Source organism: Podarcis raffonei, chromosome 12 (assembly GCF_027172205.1).
Source record: "Podarcis raffonei isolate rPodRaf1 chromosome 12, rPodRaf1.pri, whole genome shotgun sequence".
Lineage (NCBI taxonomy): Eukaryota > Metazoa > Chordata > Lepidosauria > Squamata > Lacertidae > Podarcis > Podarcis raffonei.
In genome coordinates this window covers 1979723-2000544 of record NC_070613.1, presented here as the reverse complement: position 1 = coordinate 2000544, position 20822 = coordinate 1979723, and the positions used below count along the sequence as shown (strand labels likewise).

General features: G+C 50.0%; 1 protein-coding gene across 2 annotated transcripts in view; it reads right to left on the bottom strand.

Moving 5' to 3' along the window:
* LOC128424273 (SCO-spondin-like) overlaps positions 1–20822 on the bottom strand; it is a 170770-nt gene that overhangs the window by 85705 nt on the left and 64243 nt on the right. For both annotated transcript variants that reach the window (XM_053410272.1, XM_053410273.1), the window contains exons 43-58: positions 20263–20404; positions 19267–19431; positions 18322–18505; positions 17101–17155; positions 15748–15799; positions 14199–14319; positions 12728–12950; positions 11335–11476; positions 9861–10163; positions 9153–9299; positions 7754–7924; positions 6470–6634; positions 4892–5071; positions 3300–3422; positions 3076–3205; positions 573–698 (exon numbers count right to left, since the gene is read on the bottom strand). In XM_053410272.1, coding sequence (XP_053266247.1) covers positions 573–698; positions 3076–3205; positions 3300–3422; positions 4892–5071; positions 6470–6634; positions 7754–7924; positions 9153–9299; positions 9861–10163; positions 11335–11476; positions 12728–12950; positions 14199–14319; positions 15748–15799; positions 17101–17155; positions 18322–18505; positions 19267–19431; positions 20263–20404 — 2429 coding nt within the window. The remainder of the gene's footprint in view (positions 1–572; positions 699–3075; positions 3206–3299; positions 3423–4891; positions 5072–6469; positions 6635–7753; positions 7925–9152; positions 9300–9860; positions 10164–11334; positions 11477–12727; positions 12951–14198; positions 14320–15747; positions 15800–17100; positions 17156–18321; positions 18506–19266; positions 19432–20262; positions 20405–20822) is intronic.

Sequence of the window (20822 nt, the reverse complement as noted above, 5' to 3'; positions counted from 1 at the left end):
AATTCGCATCACCTACTCCAGTGGGACGAGTTGGGGGTCAAGGAGAGAAAACAACCCCCCCCCCCATTTTGATCACAACCTTCCTTGGGAGGGCCGGATAAAAAAAACCTGCCTCGAGAGGCCACTGTTAGGCTATAGTTCCGTTCCACCTTAAAAGGGTACAGGCATGACTGTTGTGTGTCACATGCCTGTTTACTTCCAGCACAATCTGCTGGGAACTTCCGTTTGTATATAGCTTTTGTGTTACTGCTGTTTTGCTGGAGACGAAGGGAAGCAGACATGTTTTCCGTTGTTCCTGAACTATGCTGAATAAATGCTGTACATTATGCTTGCACATCTCTCTGTCCACCTCTTCTGCTGTGAGGTGATTTACACACTCTGCTGACAGAGCGTGCATGAGTCTCTAAACGTATCTGAGGCTCGTGTTTGATGCTGTTCCAAGAGAGACCGGTGATTGTCCGGCTGCCGGCTGGTGGCTTGAGCCAGCTGGGGGCCTGCCGGATGCCCCCCGTCTCCCCGGCAGTATCCCAACTGCCACATCCCGCCCTCAGGTGGACGCTGCCCTCCTTCACCTGAATCTCTGCTGCATGCCGACCCCGCAGCTCCTTCCGCAAGGGCTCCACGGAGACCAAGCTGACCAGCCGCACTTCACGGGGCAGGAAACTGAGTCGCAGGTCACGGCGCCTTCCAGGCAGACGCTGGTGGTGGGAGCGGGAAGGAGGCGGAGGACAAAAGCTCGTCAGGACTGAATCTGGACCCCACCACCACCACCCCAAAAGGGGGGAACCTGTGACCCTCCAAGCCCTGATTGGACTCCAACTCCCATCAGCCCCAGGGGCAAAGGCAAAGATTGGGAACCTTTCATATCTTGAGGGCCACATTCTCTTTTTTCATATATAAAATTTATTTGGTTTTTCAAATATTGTACAGAGATATATCACACATAAATAATAAAAACAAGATTCACAGGAATCTCCTGGACTTCCACCCTCCCCTTTGTGGGTCCTATTATTAATCCTTCCCTCCTGCATTTTTTATGATACTGTAATCCAAAACGTTTGCCTCTTCTGTTATGTCCAGAATTCAACATTAAACTACAAGTGATATTCCAACCCTACTAACGATTTTAACTGTTTACAATGGTCTTTAAGTTATAAATTTTCCCCACTCCTTGTTAAAATTTTGGTCTTGCTGATTTCTGACTCTTCCGGTCATTTTAGCCATTTCAGCATAGTCCATTCACTTCACCTGCCATTCTCCTCTGGTGGGAGGGCCACATTCTTTTCTGGGCGGCCTCCCAAGGGTTAGCCTCTAGGCAGCTGGCCACAGGTCTGGGTGCAATGGAGCAGTTTCTGAAAGAAGGGGACCCTCAGCTCCTCAGGCACAGATACCCTCCCTGGCGGGTTATGGGCCCACAACCCGAGACTTCTCCCGCAAAGAAGTCGTCATTGCTCTTCCCTTTTCATGCCCCTCCTGGCGCTAGGAGGTAGTGGAGCAGGTGAAGGTGGGCAGTCTACTGACTTGTCCCTCGCCTGAACCATCCCTTCTTCCTCTGCCCAATCCTGTGTGCCTTCCTCCACCTCAGACTGCCCGACTCTCGCTCCTCTTCAGTGTCAGGGTCTGGACTGAGGGGGAATGGTGGAGACCTCCCCCTCCTCCTGCACTTCCCAGAAAAGGGGGAGACAGTATAGATTTAGAACAGTGGTTTGCAGAAGGTCACAGTTCAGAGGCTGCAGAGGGGAGAAGCTGGGAAATATTGGGAGACGAGCAGGAAGAAGTCGAAGAAGCCCCAGGGGAGAGACAGCGGAAAGATTCAGTGTCTTTAGCAAACATGCCAGACCCCCCCTCCCAGAATCCGGCAGGCATCGAAAGTAGGAGAACAGAAAGCTCAGAGGCAGAAAGCACAGATCAGCCAATGTAGGGATGGCGTATAATAGGAGAGACGGAGGGGGGTGGGACTTTACTCGGAGCAACGCCATTATCCAAGAGACGGCACTTTCACATCTCTCTGTGAATATTGAATAAAAGACCTTGGTGAGAGCTTCTTGTCTTTCCATTACTGGCAGCCTGCCGTGAGGGAGGGGGGTCAGATTCCCTGAAGCCTGACACTCAGACTTCTGCCTTGTGGGTGGCGGAGCTCCCGGTGGAGTACAGGGAGAGCCAGTGTGGTGTAGTGGTTAAGAGCGGTAGTCTCGTAATCTGGGGAACTGGGTTCGCGTCTCCGCTCCTCCACATGCAGCTGCTGGGTGACCTTGGGCCAGTCACACTTCTCTGAAGTCTCTCAGCCCCACTCACCTCACAGAGTGTGTGTTGTGGGGGAGGAAGGGAAAGGAGAATGTTAGCTGCTTTGAGACTCCTTCGGGTAGTGATAAAGCGGGATATCAAATCCAAACTCTTCTTCAGGGTCAGGTTTAAGGTGCTGGTTTTGACCTTTAAAGCCCTATGCAGCCTAGGACCCACGTTCCTATGGGACCGCCTCTCCTGGTATGCCTCGCGGAGGACCTTAAGGTCCACAAATGACAACACTTTGGAGGTCCCAAGTCGCAAGGTGGTTAGATTGGTCTCAACTAGGGCCAGGGCCTTTTCAGCACTGGCCCCGATCTGGTGGAACGCTCTGTCACAAGAGACCAGGGCCTGCGGGACTTGACATCTTTCCGCAGGGCCTGCAAGACACAGCTGTTCCGCCTGGCCTTTGGTTTGGACTCAGTCTGACCCTTCTGTTTCCCTCCCCCTAAGGTTTTGATCTATGGGCCGCTTTTAAAATGAGGCTGCATTTTAAATTTCAAATTGCATATTAACCTGTATTTTAAATTGTTTTTTTCCCCTTCTCATTATGTTTTTACTGTAATTTTATTGGTGCTAGCCGCCCTGAGCCTGGCTCTGGCTGGGGAGGGCGGGATATTAATTATTATTATTATTATTATTATTATTATTATTATTATTATTATTATTAATTGCTGGGCCCCTCTCCTGGGTTGCTCCCCTGGTCGCCTGACTGTACCCTGCGCTCTTCGGAGCCCTGCCAGAGGAGGAGGAGAAGGGTGGGGCACCAGAGGGACCCCGTCCGCCACTCACCACTGGCTGCAGTTGTCCCTCAGGAACATCTCCCCCGGGAGGCGGCGCTCGTGGTCAAAGAAGCAGTGGCACTGGCTGACGTTCACGCAGCCCCCGTCCTGCAGGAAGAGCCCCGGGGGGCAGCGGCAGCCTGGGAGGGGAGACAGAGGGGTCTGGAGGTCAGAGCAGAGGGCAGGGATAGAGGGAGCCCCTTTTCTCGGCTAGGAAAGGGACCCCGTACTCACCCTCCACGCAGCTGCTGGGGCAACTTGTCTTCAGGCTCAGCTGGCGGCACGTTTGGGGACATGGAGCCACGAGGCCTCGCTCGCAGTGCCCGGCTTGCACGTAGACCATGTCTGGCCCGCAGTCTGCAGAGGAAACAGACAAGGGGAGGAGGTCAGGTTGTGGGAGGAGGGAAGTGAAGTCTAGTGGGTGGAGGGGGTTTTCAGGGTGTTTATACGCTGCACCTTTAAACATTTTTTTTGGGGGGGGGTATAAAAAAGTGACGTGCCAGTGCAAAATGGCTGCCAAAAAAGGCAGCAAATAAGGTGGCAGTACTCCGTACAAGTGAGGAGAGATAGTGTGGCTCAGTGGTTACAGCGCCAGACGAGAACCTGGGAGAGACCAGGGTTCAAATTCTCCCATGAAGTTCCCTGGGTGCGTCCTTTGGGCCAGTCGCTGTCCCTCAGACTAGCCTACCTCACAGGGCTGTTGTGGGGAGTAAAGGAGATGGGGGGAGAACAATGGTCTCCTTGGAGGAGAAAATGGGATATAAATGAATACGTAAATAAGAGACAAATAACTTAAGAAGCATTAAAGCCACAGTCATAAACCAAAATACTAAAAAAAAAATGTACATCCATCCATATTCATATCAAGCAAGGATTAATTCTACTCACTTCTCTACATGATGAGCATGACTAATAATAATAATAATAATAATAATATCAGCAAATAAAGCCTTGCTTTTAAAGCACATTCGAAGTACAATCTTTCCCACAAAGAATTCTGGGAAATGTAGTTTTACCCCAAAGAGTTACAATTCCCAGCAGCCCTTAACAGTGCCCAGAATTCTTTGAAGGGGGAGAAATGTGCTTTAAAAAGAGTCTAGTAGTGTGTAGAGAGCCTCCGTATCCAAAGATTATGAAGTGGGTCGGCAGTTGATCTGAGGAAACGCCTCCTGGCTGACCTAACCTTTAAAGCTGATCTCCCCCCAGCCCCTTGGCCCCTGTGTTCGAAGACGACAATATGGAGACCCCAAAACCGACAGCACAACCCAGAAGTCACTTCCACTCCCCTGTGCAAACTCCATTGAATTGAATGGGTACTTGGGCTTGTGCAACTTCCATTCATTTCAAGGAGGCGAGCCCAGGTAAATATTCCCACTGGACTTATAAGCTTCTTTTATCACCAGCACCTTTGTAATTCACAAGGCAAACCAGAAGCGCCTATAGCTCCTGCCTGTCTGCCCCTTCTGGAAGTCCAAGGATCCTTCGGTTTGTAACTCAAGGGTTAATTTGGTAACTCAGAAGGAGTTGCTTAGCAACCAGGCAGAGTGGCATGATCTCAAGTGAGGCGGCACAGGGCCCTGATTGGCTGTGAGTTTCTGAAGGAGTTTTTCCTCTGTGTGTTTGGTTGAAGGCCTCTCTGGTACGTACAAGGCCAGATGTAAAGAAAGACAAAAGTTATTTTCTCCCCAAATTGTTCACTGTTTTTGTTTGGTTTCCCAATGTTCCTGACATCCCCCAGGCTCATCCCCCCCCCAATCTCAGGCTCCATCAACGGCCCACCTTTCCTTTCTGTCCCTTCCTGTCTCTCAACTGCAGCCACCACTTACCCCGGGCATCTCCACAGGGCTGCTGGTTGCAAGTCTCCATCTGCACAGCGTCCCCCGGGCAAGGCTGCCCCCCGTTCTTGGGCGGGGGGTCGGCGCAGGTCCTGGTGCGGCTCCGCACGCCGCCACGGCACTCGGCGTCGCAGTCCGACCATTCGCCCCAGGATGCCCAGGCGCCATTAACTGGGCGGAGAGAGAGAGCCACGCGACTGAGCTCCAGCCTCTTCATCATGCGACCACAGAATATTCTACACTTGGACTTGGGCCCCTGTATCTGAAGGCAGTATTTTGTCATGCCAACCTTCCCGTGCCTTTTTTGAATTAATAACGGGGAGGTTTAAATGATTTTGTCGACTATGAATGGAAGATGTGTTTTTATGAGTCTGGAAAAATGAACGTTTTAAGCAAAATGCTGCACGTGAAGCCTGCAAGCTCTTCGCTTTAGCCCACCTCACAAGGCCTTCTCGGTGGTGGTGCCTGCCCTGTGGAACGCCCTCCCAGCAGATGTCAAGGCAAGAAACAACTATTTTACTTTTAGAAGACAACTCAAGGCGGCCCTGTTTAGGGAAGTTTTCTAATATCTGACACTGTATTGTTTTTAATATTTGGTTGGAAGCCACCCCGAGTGGCTGGGGAAACCCAGCCAGATGGGTGGGGTATAAATAAATTATTATTATTATTATTATTATTATTATTATTATTATTATTAATTGGCACAGGTGACGCATAATACCCATTCTGGATTTGCAAGAACTTGATCTTTTAATGTGGCAGCACCTGTCCTTTGGAACTCCCTGCCTCTTGACATCAGGCAGAGACGCCTTCATTGCACTCTTTTCGGTGCCTGCTAAATACGTTATTGTTCAGGCAAGCCCGTTCAGGTGCTTAGAAAGTTTCAATCGTGTTTTCAATCCTGTTTTCAGCCAGTTGTTGTTATTTCAACTTTTTGAATGTCTTAAATTATTGCTGTTAATCTTCCTTACCGCTAATGTTTGATTTATCTCCCCAGCCCCCGTAAACTGCTTTGAGGCTGTTCAGTTTGTAATCTAGTGGTGTATTCATTTTATGAAATAAACTCTGCATCTTTCATAAAACATATACACCACTAGATTGCAAACTAAACAGCCTCAGAGCAGCATGCAAAAAAGATAAATCAGTTGGTAGCTCAGTTGGTTAGCACATGGTGCTGATAACACAAAGGTTGCAGGTTTCATCCAGCTGCATATTCCTGCATTGCAAGGGGTTGGACTAGATGACCCTCGGGGTCCCTTCCAACCCTACAATTCCATAATTCTATGTTTTTATGAAGGGCTTCAGGCCTGAGAAGGCATGAGAGGGTTCTTGGGCTCGAATCCTGCTTGCGGGTTTCACTTTGGGGGCATCTGGTTGGCACCGATTCTATACGAATAAGTGTCTGTTTGCAATATTCAGCACTTTCAAAACTGCAAAATTCAATTCCTAGCCCAAAGGGTTCGCCTTCAGGCCGGGCATCTGCAGAGACGATGAGAAGCGGAGGGAGCCTTTTGAGCCCCGCCTGTCCGGAAACCCACTGCTCCCAGGTAAGTGGGGAGAAGGCCCTACCTGGGCAGGCCCGCAGGAAGCAGGAGCGGCTGTCAAACTCATCGCGGTCGCACTGCCCCCCAGGCAGGGCGTTGCGGAGCAAGTCCCGGCGCCGGAAGGTCACCCCCAGCCCGCACGACCGACTGCATTCACTCCAGGTGGTCCACGGGGACATGATGCAGTCCGCTGCCAGAGAAGGGAGAGAGGCAGGATTGGACTATAGTTCCGGCAAAGGCCAGGAGAGAAACTTCCTCCATTTGCAGCGAAACATCCTAACCTTGATCTGAGCTGGTGCCCTTTTCTTTAGGACAGAGGTGTGGGGGGGGAGATTTCATCGCCCAAGGGCCGCATTCCATGCTGGACAACCTTCCAGGGGCCACATGGCCAGTGGTGGGTGGAGCCAGAGGCAGAAGTGGGAGGAGCCACAGATTTAAATTTGACACATGGCAGGTGTCAGGAGCGAGCCGGCAGGAAACCACACTGTGCAAGTTAGCTCTTCATTAGCAAGAACACAATCTGCACAGACTTGGTGGACTGTCAGAAATGACACACTGAAATGACACACATGAATGTCTTGGGTTGGGGCACTGTTGAGGGGTTTTTGTTGGAGGGGCATTGTGGCTGTTGATACTGATTTTGTGTATCTTCATTTTGGATTAATGTGGAAATTGTTCAATTGGGTTGTGCACTTTTTGAAGCTTTCTTTATTATTATAACTGCTTTTATGTTTGTAGTTATGTGGGGGATTTTATACGTTGTAAGCTGCCTTGAGCATAGTTTTAACTTTGGAAAAGCAGCATACAAATAAAATGATTGATTGATTGACTGTCAGGACTCCTGAGCACAACAGCTCATCCCCAGTAGGTCTGGCCCCATGGATCAGTTGCTGAGACTGAAAGTCCCTGCCTCCCCCTCCTGCTAAGTCCCCTCCTATCCAGGGTTTTCCCCAAGCAATCAGAGACTGTGCCTGAGTGCGGCAAACCTCTCCTCCGCCCTTTTCATGCCTCTCTTGGTTCTGGGGAGCTTGTCGCAGCAGGAGAGGAAGACACCTGCGACTCTTCACCAGCTTCTGCTGCTGATGCTCGACTTCTCTCTGCCACAGATTCCCCGCACTCACCTTCCATCCAGGCAAGTGAGAGGCATCCTCCGCATTCAGGGACACAGTCCAGCCAGGCAAAAACCCTCAAGGAAGGCTGGCGACGGAGTATGGCCAAGCCATGTCCTGAGGGCCACATTTGCCCACCCCTGCTCTCCTGCAGAATGGGGGGGGGGAGGGGAGCAATTATCCACCCCGATCTGACATACCACAGTTGGCCTCGTCGGACCCATCCTGGCAATCCTGGCGGAGATCGCAGCGCCGCTCCAGCGCCAGGCATTCCCCGCTGCCGCAGGTGAACTGCTTGGCAGAGCAGACGCTGGGAGGGCCCAGTGGGGGCAGCAGGGTGGCGGCAGGGGTGGCGGGAGCAGTGGGACCACCTGTGGGGGTGGGAAAGTGCAGTGCAATGGTTACAGCGTCGGACTAGGACCAGGGAGACCAGGCGCCTAGTCCCACTTTGTCAGTTACCTCTCTCTAGTAACTTCACTGGCAAGAATTAACGAGCTGCTTATATTTTGTGGTCCTTTTTGTCACCTGCTTACAAGCAAAAAGTCCACATCTCTCCACAAGGAGAGTGGCTGACTACTCCAAATCCTCCCCTTTCCATCCCCAGCAACATCTTGGGCACCAAAGGAAAGTTCCTTCTCCTCTCTAGTCTTTGTTCTTTAATACAGACAGACCTCCAAGTTCTTGGGGAGGGAAGATTCCCCACCCTCTCTCATGACGCCTCTGCTGGCTGTTCCCTCCCTTCTGTCTCTCTTCCCATTATCTAGTAACTAGGCAACTTTCTCAAAACAGCTCAGTGTCTGTGTTTCTCTCTGTCCCTGAAACTGCTGGAAGGGGGGGGGCGAATCTTCCTACTCCTCACAGTGGCCAAGAAACCCTCTCCGTCACCCGGGGCAGGGCAAACCGCCCGGTGACGCATGCGCGACGTCTGTATGGACTGCGCACGTGTGGCAGCTGGTACAGACTGTGCACGCGCAGCAGCTGGTATGGTTGCCACGTGAGTTTCAGCCTGCACAGACGCCACACGTGAGTGCCAGCCCATACAGATGTCCATACGGTCGCCATGCAAGCAGCAGCCCGTATGGACGCTGTGCAGGCGCAGTGCCCACACTGACTGTGTGCCCTCTGCAGCTCTAGAGCTGGGGGGAGGCAGCGGGCCATCTTGTCACCCCCCCCGGGTTGTGCCCAGGACGGCCCACTCCCTCCGCCCCCCCTTCGTACGCCCCTGCCTCCTCCTCCTCTTCAGAGAGGAGCTGATCTGCCTGAGAATGCATTCTTCAATCCTCTGATTCAGACCATTCCCTGACACACTTGTTCCTGAAGCCCATTGGGTGACTTGACAGACGGCAAAAGCATCCCTGGGGGAGAACCACCAACCCCTGAACTTTTGGTTAACGGCAATTGCCACCAGCCGTGTGGCCTCCGTGCGTGGGTGCAGTGGCACCTTTGAGATCTTCCCTGGCACCCACAAAGCAAATTATGTGTGCAAATTAAAAGCACCACATTGGACTCCGTTCCACGGAAACTGGAGCTGCGTCTGCGCCTTGGATCCCCGGAGTTTCTCGCCTCTTGGCAAGGGGAGCGGCAGGTAGCAAAACTCACCGCAGTGCATCTCGTCCGAACCATCCAGACAGTCTTCTTGGCCGTCGCAAACAAAGGCGGCCTCAACACAGCCAAAGACTTCACAGGCAAACTGCCCCTGGGTGCAGAGGATTCTGGGAAGCCCGGGGCTGGGAGTTCGAGTCAGCGCTGTCAGAGGAAAACAGCACCTTATCGGGGGCTGGCAGGGGGACTGACTTCCAGTTGCTCTGGGGCTCGCATCCTGCTTGCGGGTTTCCCAGGATGGCCTCATGAGAGCAGGAAGGTGGACCAAATGGGCCACAGGCCGGATCCAGCCACAGGGCTCATTATTATTATTATTATTATTATTATTATTATTATTATTAAACATTTCAACATAACAATTTATCAAAAACCTATCAACCTCATTTCCCCCCCATAAATCCCCCCTAAAAAGATAATACTGCCAGTGTTTTTTTATCCGTTTACAATTTATCTGTAAATATTCAATAAACCATTCCCATCCTTTTCTAAAAAGTTTGTCATCTTGATTTCTTACTCTCCCAGTAAGGTTCGCCATTTCTGCATAGTCCGTAAGTTTGGCCTCCTCTGAACCTTTTCCAACTCTACAATCTCCTCTTTCAGGTGAGGTGACCAGAACCCTACACAGCATTCCAAATGCTCTTTGAGCAAGATCAGCCCCAGACGCATCCCTCTGTCGCCCCCTTTGGAGCTGGAAGCCCTGCTTACCGGACAGCGTGGTTCGCAGGCCTGGCTGGTACGGAAAGGTTTGGGACGCGGGCAGCACCGTCGTGCCAGGGGTACCAGTGGCGAGTCTGGGCAAAGTGGATCCCAACGGCCAGGAGGTGGACCAGGAAGGCGAGACGTGATGCTCCTTGGAGGGCTGGATCCGGGGCGATTCTGGGACGCCGGTTGCTCCTCCAGGGCGCTGGGACTCCTGTGATACACTTGGCAGCCCGGTGAGCCACTGCGGAGGAGATGCTCTCTCTGGGGCAGGGGGTCTTGTGCCAGTGACCGTAGAGGTCACACCAGCTGTGGGGTTGGAAAGAAGCATGGGAGAAGCTTGAGTGTCCGGCCTCATGAACTACAAACCCCAGGATTTGGGGTCCAAACCGGTGTCAAAGCTTTGCAGCTGCTTGGCAGTGTTGTGCAGCGCGAACCCCGTGTTTTGCAGCGCCCCCAAATGTTTTATTTTTATCTGTTTGTTTGTTTGTTTGTTTGTGTGTTTGATTGACAAACCGCCCTTCATCAGAAGACCGCAGGGCGGCTCGCAAGGTAAACTACAAAGCAAAAAGGCAAAAAAATAGTGAAAACAAAAACAGCAAAACCAAGGAGCCCCCCAAGTAATAGATACATCAAACCGGGGTTCGTGGTTAACACATGGAAATCCAACATCCAATTCACTCCAAAGCCGTACCAAAGTTTTGTAATAGTTTTGCAGGAAAATCTGCAGGTTTTGCAGTGCCCCCTTCAAATGGAGTAATTGTGGTACCTCGGTTTTCAAACATAATCTATTCCGGAAGGCTGTTTGAGTTCTGAAACGTTCGAAAACCGAGGCACAAAGGGCAGTCTGCAAATTTAATAGAGGAAGTTGAGAAAAATAACATATACATTTAGCTTCTGAGGTGTGTTCAAAAACGGAAGCACTTCTGGGTTTTACGCCATTCGAAACCCGAAACATTCGTCAACGGAGACGTTCAAAAACCAAGGTACAGTGGAACCTCGGTTTCCGAACGTAATCCGTTCCAGAAGACCATTCAGCTTCTGAAAAGTTCGAAAACTGAGGATCAATGGCTGGCTGCAAAGTCAATGGGGGGGAAATGAAAAATGTGCCCCGGAAGCCGTTCAGGAACAGAACCGTTCAAAAACAGAAGCATTTACTTCCGGGGTGTCGGCATTTGAAAACTGAAATGTTCGTCAACAGAGACATTCGAAAACCGAGGTTCCACTGTACCACGTGCTCAAAGCAGATTCCCATAAAGCCTCAATTGCAAAGACGGGGGGGGGCATGGTTTTCCTGGAGAAAACCTTGCTCTGTGCCAGCCTCTGCCTCCCCCATTCCCTCTCCCCTATCTTCCATGCACACCCTTGGTAGGAACAAGGGCAGGAGGCTGGCATAGACTCTGGAAGAGAGGCCCCGTCAGCCGACCACCTTCCCCCGGAAGAACCCTCCAGGTGCCCCCGCCAGTCCCCCCAAACTCACTCCAAGGGCAGCCGATCACCTCCATGCGCAAGGAGGGGCTCCCGCGAAACTCCGTGGGCACAAGGCGGAGGATGCGGGCCAAGATGGGCGGGCGCAGCTCCTGGCGCACTGCCGTGGCACTGTTGAAATTGCCCTCCAGGACCTGCGGGAAGTTGAGAAGTGTAAGCCGAGGCGGCAGAGGGCAAGAGCGAGGCTCAGAACGGGCGCGGCATAACTATTCCCCCTCCCCCAATTGTTTTTACTGAAAAAGGGCTTTGGTAGAACTCTGCCAAGGCCTTCTAAAAGTATGCCAGCTCAAAATTAGGCATTTCCCTAAGGGAAAAGTTGACAGCTATGAAATTAGGTGCCATCGAGTTCGGCGTTGCTCCAGGTAAGCGTTGATGGGCAGAATTGGCACAGCTACCGACAGCCCATAATCCTCATTCCGCATTTTTTAGGACTTGCTCCAGGTAAGCTTTGATGGGCAGAATTGGCACAGCTACCGACAGCCCATAATCCTCATTCCGCATTTTTTAGGACTTGCTCCAGGTAAGCGTTCCACATTTTTTAGGACTTGCTCCAGGTAAGCGTTGATGAGCAGAATTGGCACAGCTACTGACAGCCCATAATCCTCATTCCGCATTTTTTAGGACTTGCTCCAGGTAAGCGTTCCGCATTTTTTAGGACTTGCTCCAGGTAAGCGTTGATGGGCAGAATTGGCACAGCTACTGACAGCCCATAATCCTCATTCCGCATTTTTTAGGACTTGGTCATTCAGTGTGGCAACCCCTGCCCTTTGGAACTCCCTGCCTCTTGAGATCAAACAGGCACTTGCTCAAAGCATTCTTGTTTAGACAAGCCTCCCCAGATGCTTAGAAAGCTATGGTAATTTTAATCCTCTTTTAGTGTTTTTTTGGGGGTGGACTAGATGACTCTGTGGGTCCCTTCCAGCTCTACAGCTCTACCATTCTGTGATATTAGCACCATAGCTATATGTCTTAGGACCCACTGTATTTTCAGTGACTGTAAGTTGTTTTTAAATAATGAAGGAAGGGTGGGGGCAATAAATAGATTGATAGATGCAATTAACACAACTGCTTCGTAAACAGAGCAGAAGATAAAGTAGAGCAGGATATAATCTGATTCCCATGTCTTCTTGGTGCAAGCTGAGCAGGATGAGTGCTTAGCGAGCGGGTCGTCTGTCGGGGGCCTTTAGCTGTGATTCCTGTGTTGCGGGTGGTGGGGGTGGACTAGATGAGCCTTGGGGATCTCCTCTCACACCAACCCACTGAGCAGCTCTGCCTTCTTTTGGGAGCCCAGAGAGATCTCCTGGGAAGTGGGGGAGCCCGTCCTCAGCACCCGCTCAGGAGGACCCCGTGCCAGGCAGGGCGAAGGGCATGGGCAGAGGTGGTACCTGGGCCCGCAGGGAAGCGCTAGGGCCGTATCCAGATCGGGCGTAATCCCGGAAGTTGACCCCGTCGTCGCTGTAGACCAGGCGGTAACGGGAGACGTAGCCCCGGGAGGGCCCCCCGCCTTGCGTGACCACGGCAGTGAGGAACGTGGGCTGAAGGAAGTCCACCTGGAAATAGGGGTCGGGGTCCGAGGGGCCCGGGCTCCACCCAGGGGCCATGTTCTGCCTGGTGGGGGTCAGGGGAAGGAGAAGCATCAGTTGTTTGGCCTATTAACCATTCAGCAAAATAAGCAGCTGCCTAGGGCATCAGGAGAAGGTGAGGCACCAGATAATTTTTTTCCATTGCCCATTTTTTTTACATTAATAGTCACAAGTTGCTCAGCCCTCTCCTCCTCCTCCAGGAATTCGTCTAATCCTCTTTTAAAGAGGATTTAACATATTTTTGTGGTTTTCATCTTGTATTTTTATGCCCTGAAGTCTACAGCTGAAAGGAAGCCTACCAATTTAATAAATAAGAATAATAAATGACAATAACCATCTTGAAAGAAATAGGAACAATGTTTCACATGTGGTGGGAATGCCGACCTATTAAACAATTTTGGAATGAAATATATGAAGAAATCAAAAGAATGTTTAAAATATATTTTAGTAAAAAACCGGAGGCATTCCTTTTAGGTATAATTACAAAAGATATTCCTGGCAATCAAAGGAAAGTATTCCTTTATGCAACAACAGCTGCCAGGATGCTCATAGCAAAAAACTGGAAAGGAGGAAAAATCCCATCAATAAAAGAATGGCAAATTAAACTTTGTGAATATATAAATTTGGTAAGATTCACAGCATTCTTAAGGGGACAATCAGACCAAAAATTAGCAAAAGAATGGGATTGTGTTAAAGAATATATGAAAAAGCATTGTTCTGGAGTAAGTATATCGGTATGTAACAAATGAAGCTTTGCAGGATTAAAGAAATTGAAAAGCGGAGCAAAAGGTGTAAAGATAGAGGTAATTTACATTCGACACAACAATTCAGAAAGATTAAAAATTTTGAGGTCTCAAAACAGAGGAAGGAAGTCAATATGTGTATATGTATGTAAAGATTAGTATGATGGCTTGGTTTTTTTTGCAGGTGTGGTTTTTTTCCCCTTTTTGTTTTCTGTTTGCTTTGCTTTGTTTTTGTTGGTTTGTTCGTTTTTTTAGGATTTTATGTTTCTAATTTTTGTTGTAACTTTGCAATGAAAATAAAAATTATTTTTAAAAAATCATAAACCCACCCAAGTTGGTGGCCGTCACTTTCTCCTGCAGCAGGGAGTTCCAGAGATTAACTATGCACTTTCTTAAGTCACCATCAAATTGTCCGGCCCCTTCCTTCCTTCTGCAATGCAACCCCTATGGTACCCTCACACCCCAATGCTCTCTGAGCTCCCCCCATCTGTCCCTGACTCCATGAAGCTGACTTGGACCCCCAAACTTACATGTTGGGCACGATGTTGAGGCGCCCGGCGTCTGGTGGGTTCCCGTCCTGGTAGGACGAGGCGCTCAGCTGCTGCTGGTGGATCCGCCCGTCTTCCAGACCGAGGGCTTCACTGCAGGAACCTGCGTCGGAGGGTGCACAAATCCAAGAGTTAGAGGCACCCCCAGATTTGCTTCCATGGATTTGCAAAGCAAGTTTTATTTTTACAGTGGTACCTCGGGTTAAGTACTTAATTCGTTCCGGAGGTCCGTTCTTAACCTGAAACTGTTCTTAACCTGAAGCACCACTTTAGCTAATGGGGCCTCCTGCTGCTACCGCGCCGCAGCTGCACGATTTCTGTTCTCATCCTGAAGCAAAGTTCTTAACCTGAAGCACTATTTCTGGGTTAGCGGAGTCTGTAACCTGAAGCGTATGCAACCTGAAGCGTATGTAACCCGAGGTACCACTGTATTTTATTACACTAATATGCCGCCCTTTGCCCATGGATCTCAGGGCACATCACAACACGTGTCAGCTTAGAAATCGGCACAACAGCCTCTCAAGGTGGGCCGGTGTTAGTTCTGCTGTATCCGAGGTTCCCAAGAGTTTTGGGGCTCCTATCCGCTCGGTACCACGAGCTCTTCCCCAGTGCCCCCTAACCCTACCCCATAAATAAATGGAAACCATTGCTCAGGACAGCAGTTTGGACAACCTGCTAGAGGGACAATGGTAAAATTCAGCAGCGAATACTGCATGCGAAATATTTTCACGCCTTCTGACCAACGAAAACAGGACAGAGGAAATTTATGGCATATTTACGTACTTTCCAAACCCGCACAAACCTTCACTGCCACAGATGTACAGTAAGTAATTTATGAGAAAAATGAATCACTATCGCCAATAATGGTCTAGGTAAAGGTAAAGGTACCCCTGCCCGTACGGGCCAGTCTTGCCAGACTCTAGGGTTGTGCGCTCATCTCACTCTATAGGCCGGGAGCCAGCGCTGTCTGGAGACACTTCCGGGTCACGTGGCCAGTGTGACAAAGCTGCATCTGGCAAGCCAGCGCAGCACACGGAACGCCGTTTACCTTCCCACTGGTAAGCGGTCCCTATTTATCTACTTGCACCCGGAGGTGCTTTCGAACTGCTAGGTTGGCAGGCGCTGGGACCGAACAACGGGAGCGCACCCCGCTGCGGGGATTCAAACCGCTGACCATGCGATCGGCAAGTCCTAGGTGCTGAGGTTTTACCCACAGCGCCACCTGCGTCCCTATAATGGTCTATCTTGTGACAACTCAGAATCATGAACAATAATAATAATAAAATTTATTTTATACTCTGCCCTCCCCGGCCAAAGCCGGGCTCAGGGCGGCTAACACCAGTAAAATTACAGTAAAAACATAATAAAAACCAATTTAAAATGCAGGTTAAAATGCAATTCAAAATGCAGTCTCGTGCTCTACCCACTGGGCTATCCCATCAACATGGAGGAATGAAAGGTGACGGGTGCAGATCTTGGAGAGGGCTGGAACCAAGCCCCTCCCCCCTATCTGGGAAGAGATGCAGTTTACCTGGCTGGGGGAAGGTGAGACCTTCAGGAAGCGGCCATCTGCTGGGAGACACCTGCAAGGATGGAGAGAAAAGAGAGTCACCTTCTGCTAGCCAGTTTGGATAAACTGGAATTGTCCTTCCTGCTCTCCTCCTTCCAGGGAGCTGACGGTGTTGCCACTCGGCTCCCCGGTTTTAACTGCACCACAGTCCTGCGAGGAAGGCTGGAAAAGGGTAACCGAGAGATACCGAAACATGATAAAAAATTGTTCTTATATGCAACAACTGCGGCAAGAGTTTTGTTAGCCCAGAGATGGAAGCAACAGGAGTTAGAAGAGTGGGAGGTGAAGCTGATGGACTTTGCAGAAGTGGCGAAACTGACGGGAAGAACCAGTGAGACCAGACATTCCAAAAGGACTGGAACAAATTTATATTATATTTGAAAGACAACTGTAAGCCATTAACACCATTAGCAGGGGTATCTGAAGATCTGTAAGGTGAAATTGCTACCTATCCAGGTTGAGTAATATAATATTTTAGGTTATGGTATTATGGAGAGAGGCTCAGAACTTACAGGGTTAAGAGTTCTGAGTGATGACGTCTCATATTTGAGGCGGGTTTAGAACACTGAAGGGAGTGGTTTCCTGTGTTCTTTCTGTGTGCGTGTTTGCTCCGTCGAGAGAGCAGCGATGTGCGAACTGTCGCCAGGAGATTTATAGCTATTGTGTTTGCTAAGGAATAAAGACTTTAAAGATAAGGAGACTGCTGCGTTTCAGCCTGAATTATTGCCCTCACACGAACGACGTTTCCTGCTTCTGTTCCGCTGTGTTTACAAGCTCTGCTGAGTCAAAGGTCCCTGGGGGAAGAGCGAAGCCGCGCAGAGAAGTGTGCCGGACCCCTCGGACGCCATTGGCCTCCATAGGTATAACAAGGATAGGAAGCGAAGCGGAATGTAAAGATGCAAAGTTTAATTTTGTGAACCGTCAGACGGGAGGGAGGGAAGCCGTGAGGCTCAGTTGAGCCAAAGAGATAAAACAAGAGGGTTCGGTGTTATGTAATGTGATTATATGTAAAACCAATGAAAATTATTTTTTTTAAAAAGTAAAGAAATGCTGAAGATTGTCCAAGCTAATGAAAGATAAATAAACAGATGAATGAATATGCAAGTTTAAAAAAAAGGAAAGGAAAAAGAAAGGAAAGCGTAAGCAGCCCCAGACCAGACCATGAGCTTCTTGGCTGAGTGGGGATTTGAACCCAGTCCCCACCAGTCCCCGCCGGTCTCTTGAACCACTTGTCCTTGGCTCCCTCCCTGCTGGAAACTTGAGTCTTCAGCAACCCGCCCCCCATCCTGCCTCGATTCCCCTTGGCACTCTCACCTGAGTTGCGTGGGGCACGGAAGGCTTCGTCGGCTGTTTTTCGGAGGTCCAGGAGCTGAAATAAATATTGCAATGACTTTTGCTAAGGGGTTCCCCACAAAAGCTCCCAAACTGCAATCGTTGGCGGAGGTGCTACTGGAAGGAATTTTTTTATTTTGTTTTGCCTCTGACTGTGGAAGCAGAGCAGGGCCATCCTGGCTTGCTGCCTTTGCCAGGCCTCTCCTCCTCCACGAATTTGCCTAATCCTCTTTTAAAGCCATCCAGGTTGGTGGCCCTGGCTGCCTCCTGCAGCAGAGAGTTCCCCAGTTTAGCTCTGTAGAATCGTACAATCGCTGTTAGGATATTGATGCTCCATTCCACCCTAAGAGGAACAGATATGTGGATTGTCATATGTCACATGTCTGTTTACATTCCAGCACAGCTTGCTGGGAACTTCCGTTTGTGTATTGCTTTTGCTTAGTCTTCTTCCTGCTCTTAGACATGAAGGAGAGCAGACGTGTTTCCTTTGTCTTGATCTATGCTGAATAAACTGCTTGTAAATATGCTTTACATATGCCTCTGTTCGCCCTTCTGAAATATATTCGGAGTCGAAAGTGGATTTCATGCTCTTTATTCAGCTCATAGTAGTGAGGAATGGAATTTCCCCCGAAATGTCTGCTTTATATACATGATTTACACAATGGGCCCCCTGTGATTGGCTAATTCCGGGATTCTCCTGTAGGCCAATCAGGCTGCGGATTCACTTCCACCTGGAGCTGGATTGGGTGGCTCCTGTGAACCAATCAGACTGCTGCATTCTGGATCCTCTTGTTCTAGGACCAATCAGACTGCTGCATTGTGGATCCTATTCAACTCAGTACATAACATCTTCCGTCGCAAAGAGTTAATTACTCTGCTGATTAGAGGGTGCTCCAGCTTCTGAAGAGTTCTGAAGCTGCAGGTCGCTGTTTGATGCTGTTCCAAGGACCGGCGTTCGCCCGGCTACCGGCCAGTGGGCTGGAGCCAGCTGGGGGCCTGCGAATTGCCCCCGTCCCCTTGGAAACATCCCATCAGTCATCTAACCCAACCTCCTGCAACGCAGGAATCTTTTGCCCGACACAGGGCTCAAACCCACAGCCCTGAGATGAAGAATCCACCGACTGAGCTATCTCACCAAACCCACAGCCCAGACACCAGGCGGGGGGGCAGGCTCTAAAGGAGACTTCCCCCAGCATGCATTACCTGCTGGTCCCAGCCGAGGGCGCTCTGCTTTCGGGCACACAGCCGACCTCATCATGGGCGTCTGGGCAGTCGGTGACCCCATTGCACCTCTGGGATGCTGGGATGCAGACCCCCGACGTGGCGCAGCGGAACTGGGAGGGCATGCAGCCCCCTGGGATGGAGGGCTCTGGAGACGGGCCGACTCCTGCCAAACGAACCCACAGCACAGATCCGGTGAAGGAAGGATCGAACAGAATTTATTACGAACCCCAACTCTGTGTAGAAAAGTAACCCAGCCTGCTAAAACGTAGCCCAGTAACCAAGCCTGTAAGAAAGGGAAAGCTTTCTTTCTGCAAGCTTGCAACTCACGAAGGGTGAGGGAAAGTTTAGGCTGACCGACTGAACTGACCGCTGTCAGAAGTTGGCAAAGACTAGCAGTAAGGAAGCGACATTATCTTTGGAACTTGGAATCTGCTTGATTTTAAGAAGAAATGGGGGGGAAATTATAATGTATTTAAGAGAACACCGTGAACAACGAAAAACTTTGGCAGGATTTGAGTAATGCTTCTGATCATGCAAAACTGTGGAAAAATGGATTACTGTTCTTAAAACAAATTAGAGAAAATACGATAAGCAGATGAAAAGAAAGACTGATAATGGTAATCATGGAATGGCAGAGGGAAGTCAAGGGATTCAGAGACTCCTAAATGAGGAGGTGAATGATATGTTTGAATTTAAACTTGTTATATAAAACTTACTAAAAATATTAAAATGCAAAGAGAGAGAGAGAGAAGGGCCATTTGGGGGCACCAGATTTTGGCCATATTACGGAAGATTACCAAAGTCTGAACCTTTTCCAATTCTGCAATCTCCTTTTTGAGCGGAGGCAACCGGAACTGCATGCAATATATTAGACAGACTGCTTGGTTTTACCTGCTTCTTAAGGGGTCTCTGCCCACTACTCACCGCAGTGCCTCTCGTCTGAGAAGTCCCCGCAGTCATTGAATCCGTCGCAAATGGCCCCATGGGGCCCAGCGGGGACGCAGCGCCCGTTCTGGCACTGGAACTCCCCGGTCCAGCAAGGCCTGGCGGTGGGTGGCACCGTTGGGGTCCCGGGAGGCTCTGGGGACACTGAAAGGGGGCGAGGAGGGTGGGGAAGTTTGAGGGTTTAGACAGAAGGAACAGCAGCGCCCAATTGCCAGGGTGGTCTGTGCTCTAGTTCAGGCACCCTCAAACTCAGTCCTCCAGATGTTTTGGGACTACAACTCCCATCATCCCTAGCTAACAAAACCAGTGGTCAGGGATGATGGGAATTGTAGTCCCAAAATATCTGAAGGGCCGAGTTTGCGGGTGCCTGCTCTAGTTATCTCCTGTGTGGGGTTACCTTTGAAGATGATCTGGAAACTACAACTAATCCAGAATGCGGCAGTTAGACTGGTGACTGGGAGCGGCCGCCGAGACCATATAACACCGGTCTTGAAAGACCTACATTGACTCTCAGGACGTTTCCAAGCACAATTCAAAGTGTTGGTGCTGACCTTGAAAAGCCTAAACAGCCCAGGATACCTGAAGGAGCGTCTCCACCCCCATCGTTGGGCCCGGGCACCAAGGTCCAGCTCCGAGGGCCTTCTGGTGGTTCCCTCACTGTAAGAAGCGAAGCTACAAGGAACCGGGCAGAGGGCCTTCTCGGTGGTGGCGTCCGCCGTGTGGAACGCCCTCCCATCAGATGTCAAGGAAATAAACAACTATCTGACTTTTAGAAGACATCTGAAGGCAGCCCTGTTTAGGGAAGTTTTTAACGACTGATGTTTTAATGTATTTTTAACCTTCTGTTGGAAGCCACCCAGAGTAGCTGGGGAGATCCAGCCAGATGGGCAGGGTAGAAATAATAATTTATTATTATTATTATTATTATTATTAGTCACGCACCGCCAATACGCCTCGCCAATCCTGCCATCCTACCTTTCCCACAGCCCAGCAGCTCCACACGGAGGAAGATCCCATTGTGGAAGTCGCGGGGAAGGATCCGGACATGCCGGGCACGCACCATGCGCTGGAAGGTCCTGACCACGGGCGTTGAGTCGTCAGAGTTCCCTTGGAAGAGCTAGAGGGAGGGGAAGAGACCGAAGGCCCCATTGTCAGAACTCATTCAACTTTACAAAGCACCGAATGAATGATATACCTCCTCTTTTTCTTTGTCTCGCTTTATTTCTTTATAATTAAAAACTTTTCAATAAAGTATTAATACCAATGTTACGAAGCACCTTGTCATCAAAAACATATATGGACCCACCACCTTTTGAGCCATGGTCTGAGCACCTTACTACCCTGGCTATATTTAAACACATTTCTTATGAGCATCGGTTTCTCTTCCTTCCTTCCTTCCTTCCTTCCTTCCTTCCTTCCTTCCTTCCTTCTCTTTCTTTTGAAATTGAAATTGAAGTACTTTATTGTCACTTGTACAACTTGTATACAGTGAGATTACTCGAGCACCCCCCACTCAGCTCTCTTGGTCTTAATTC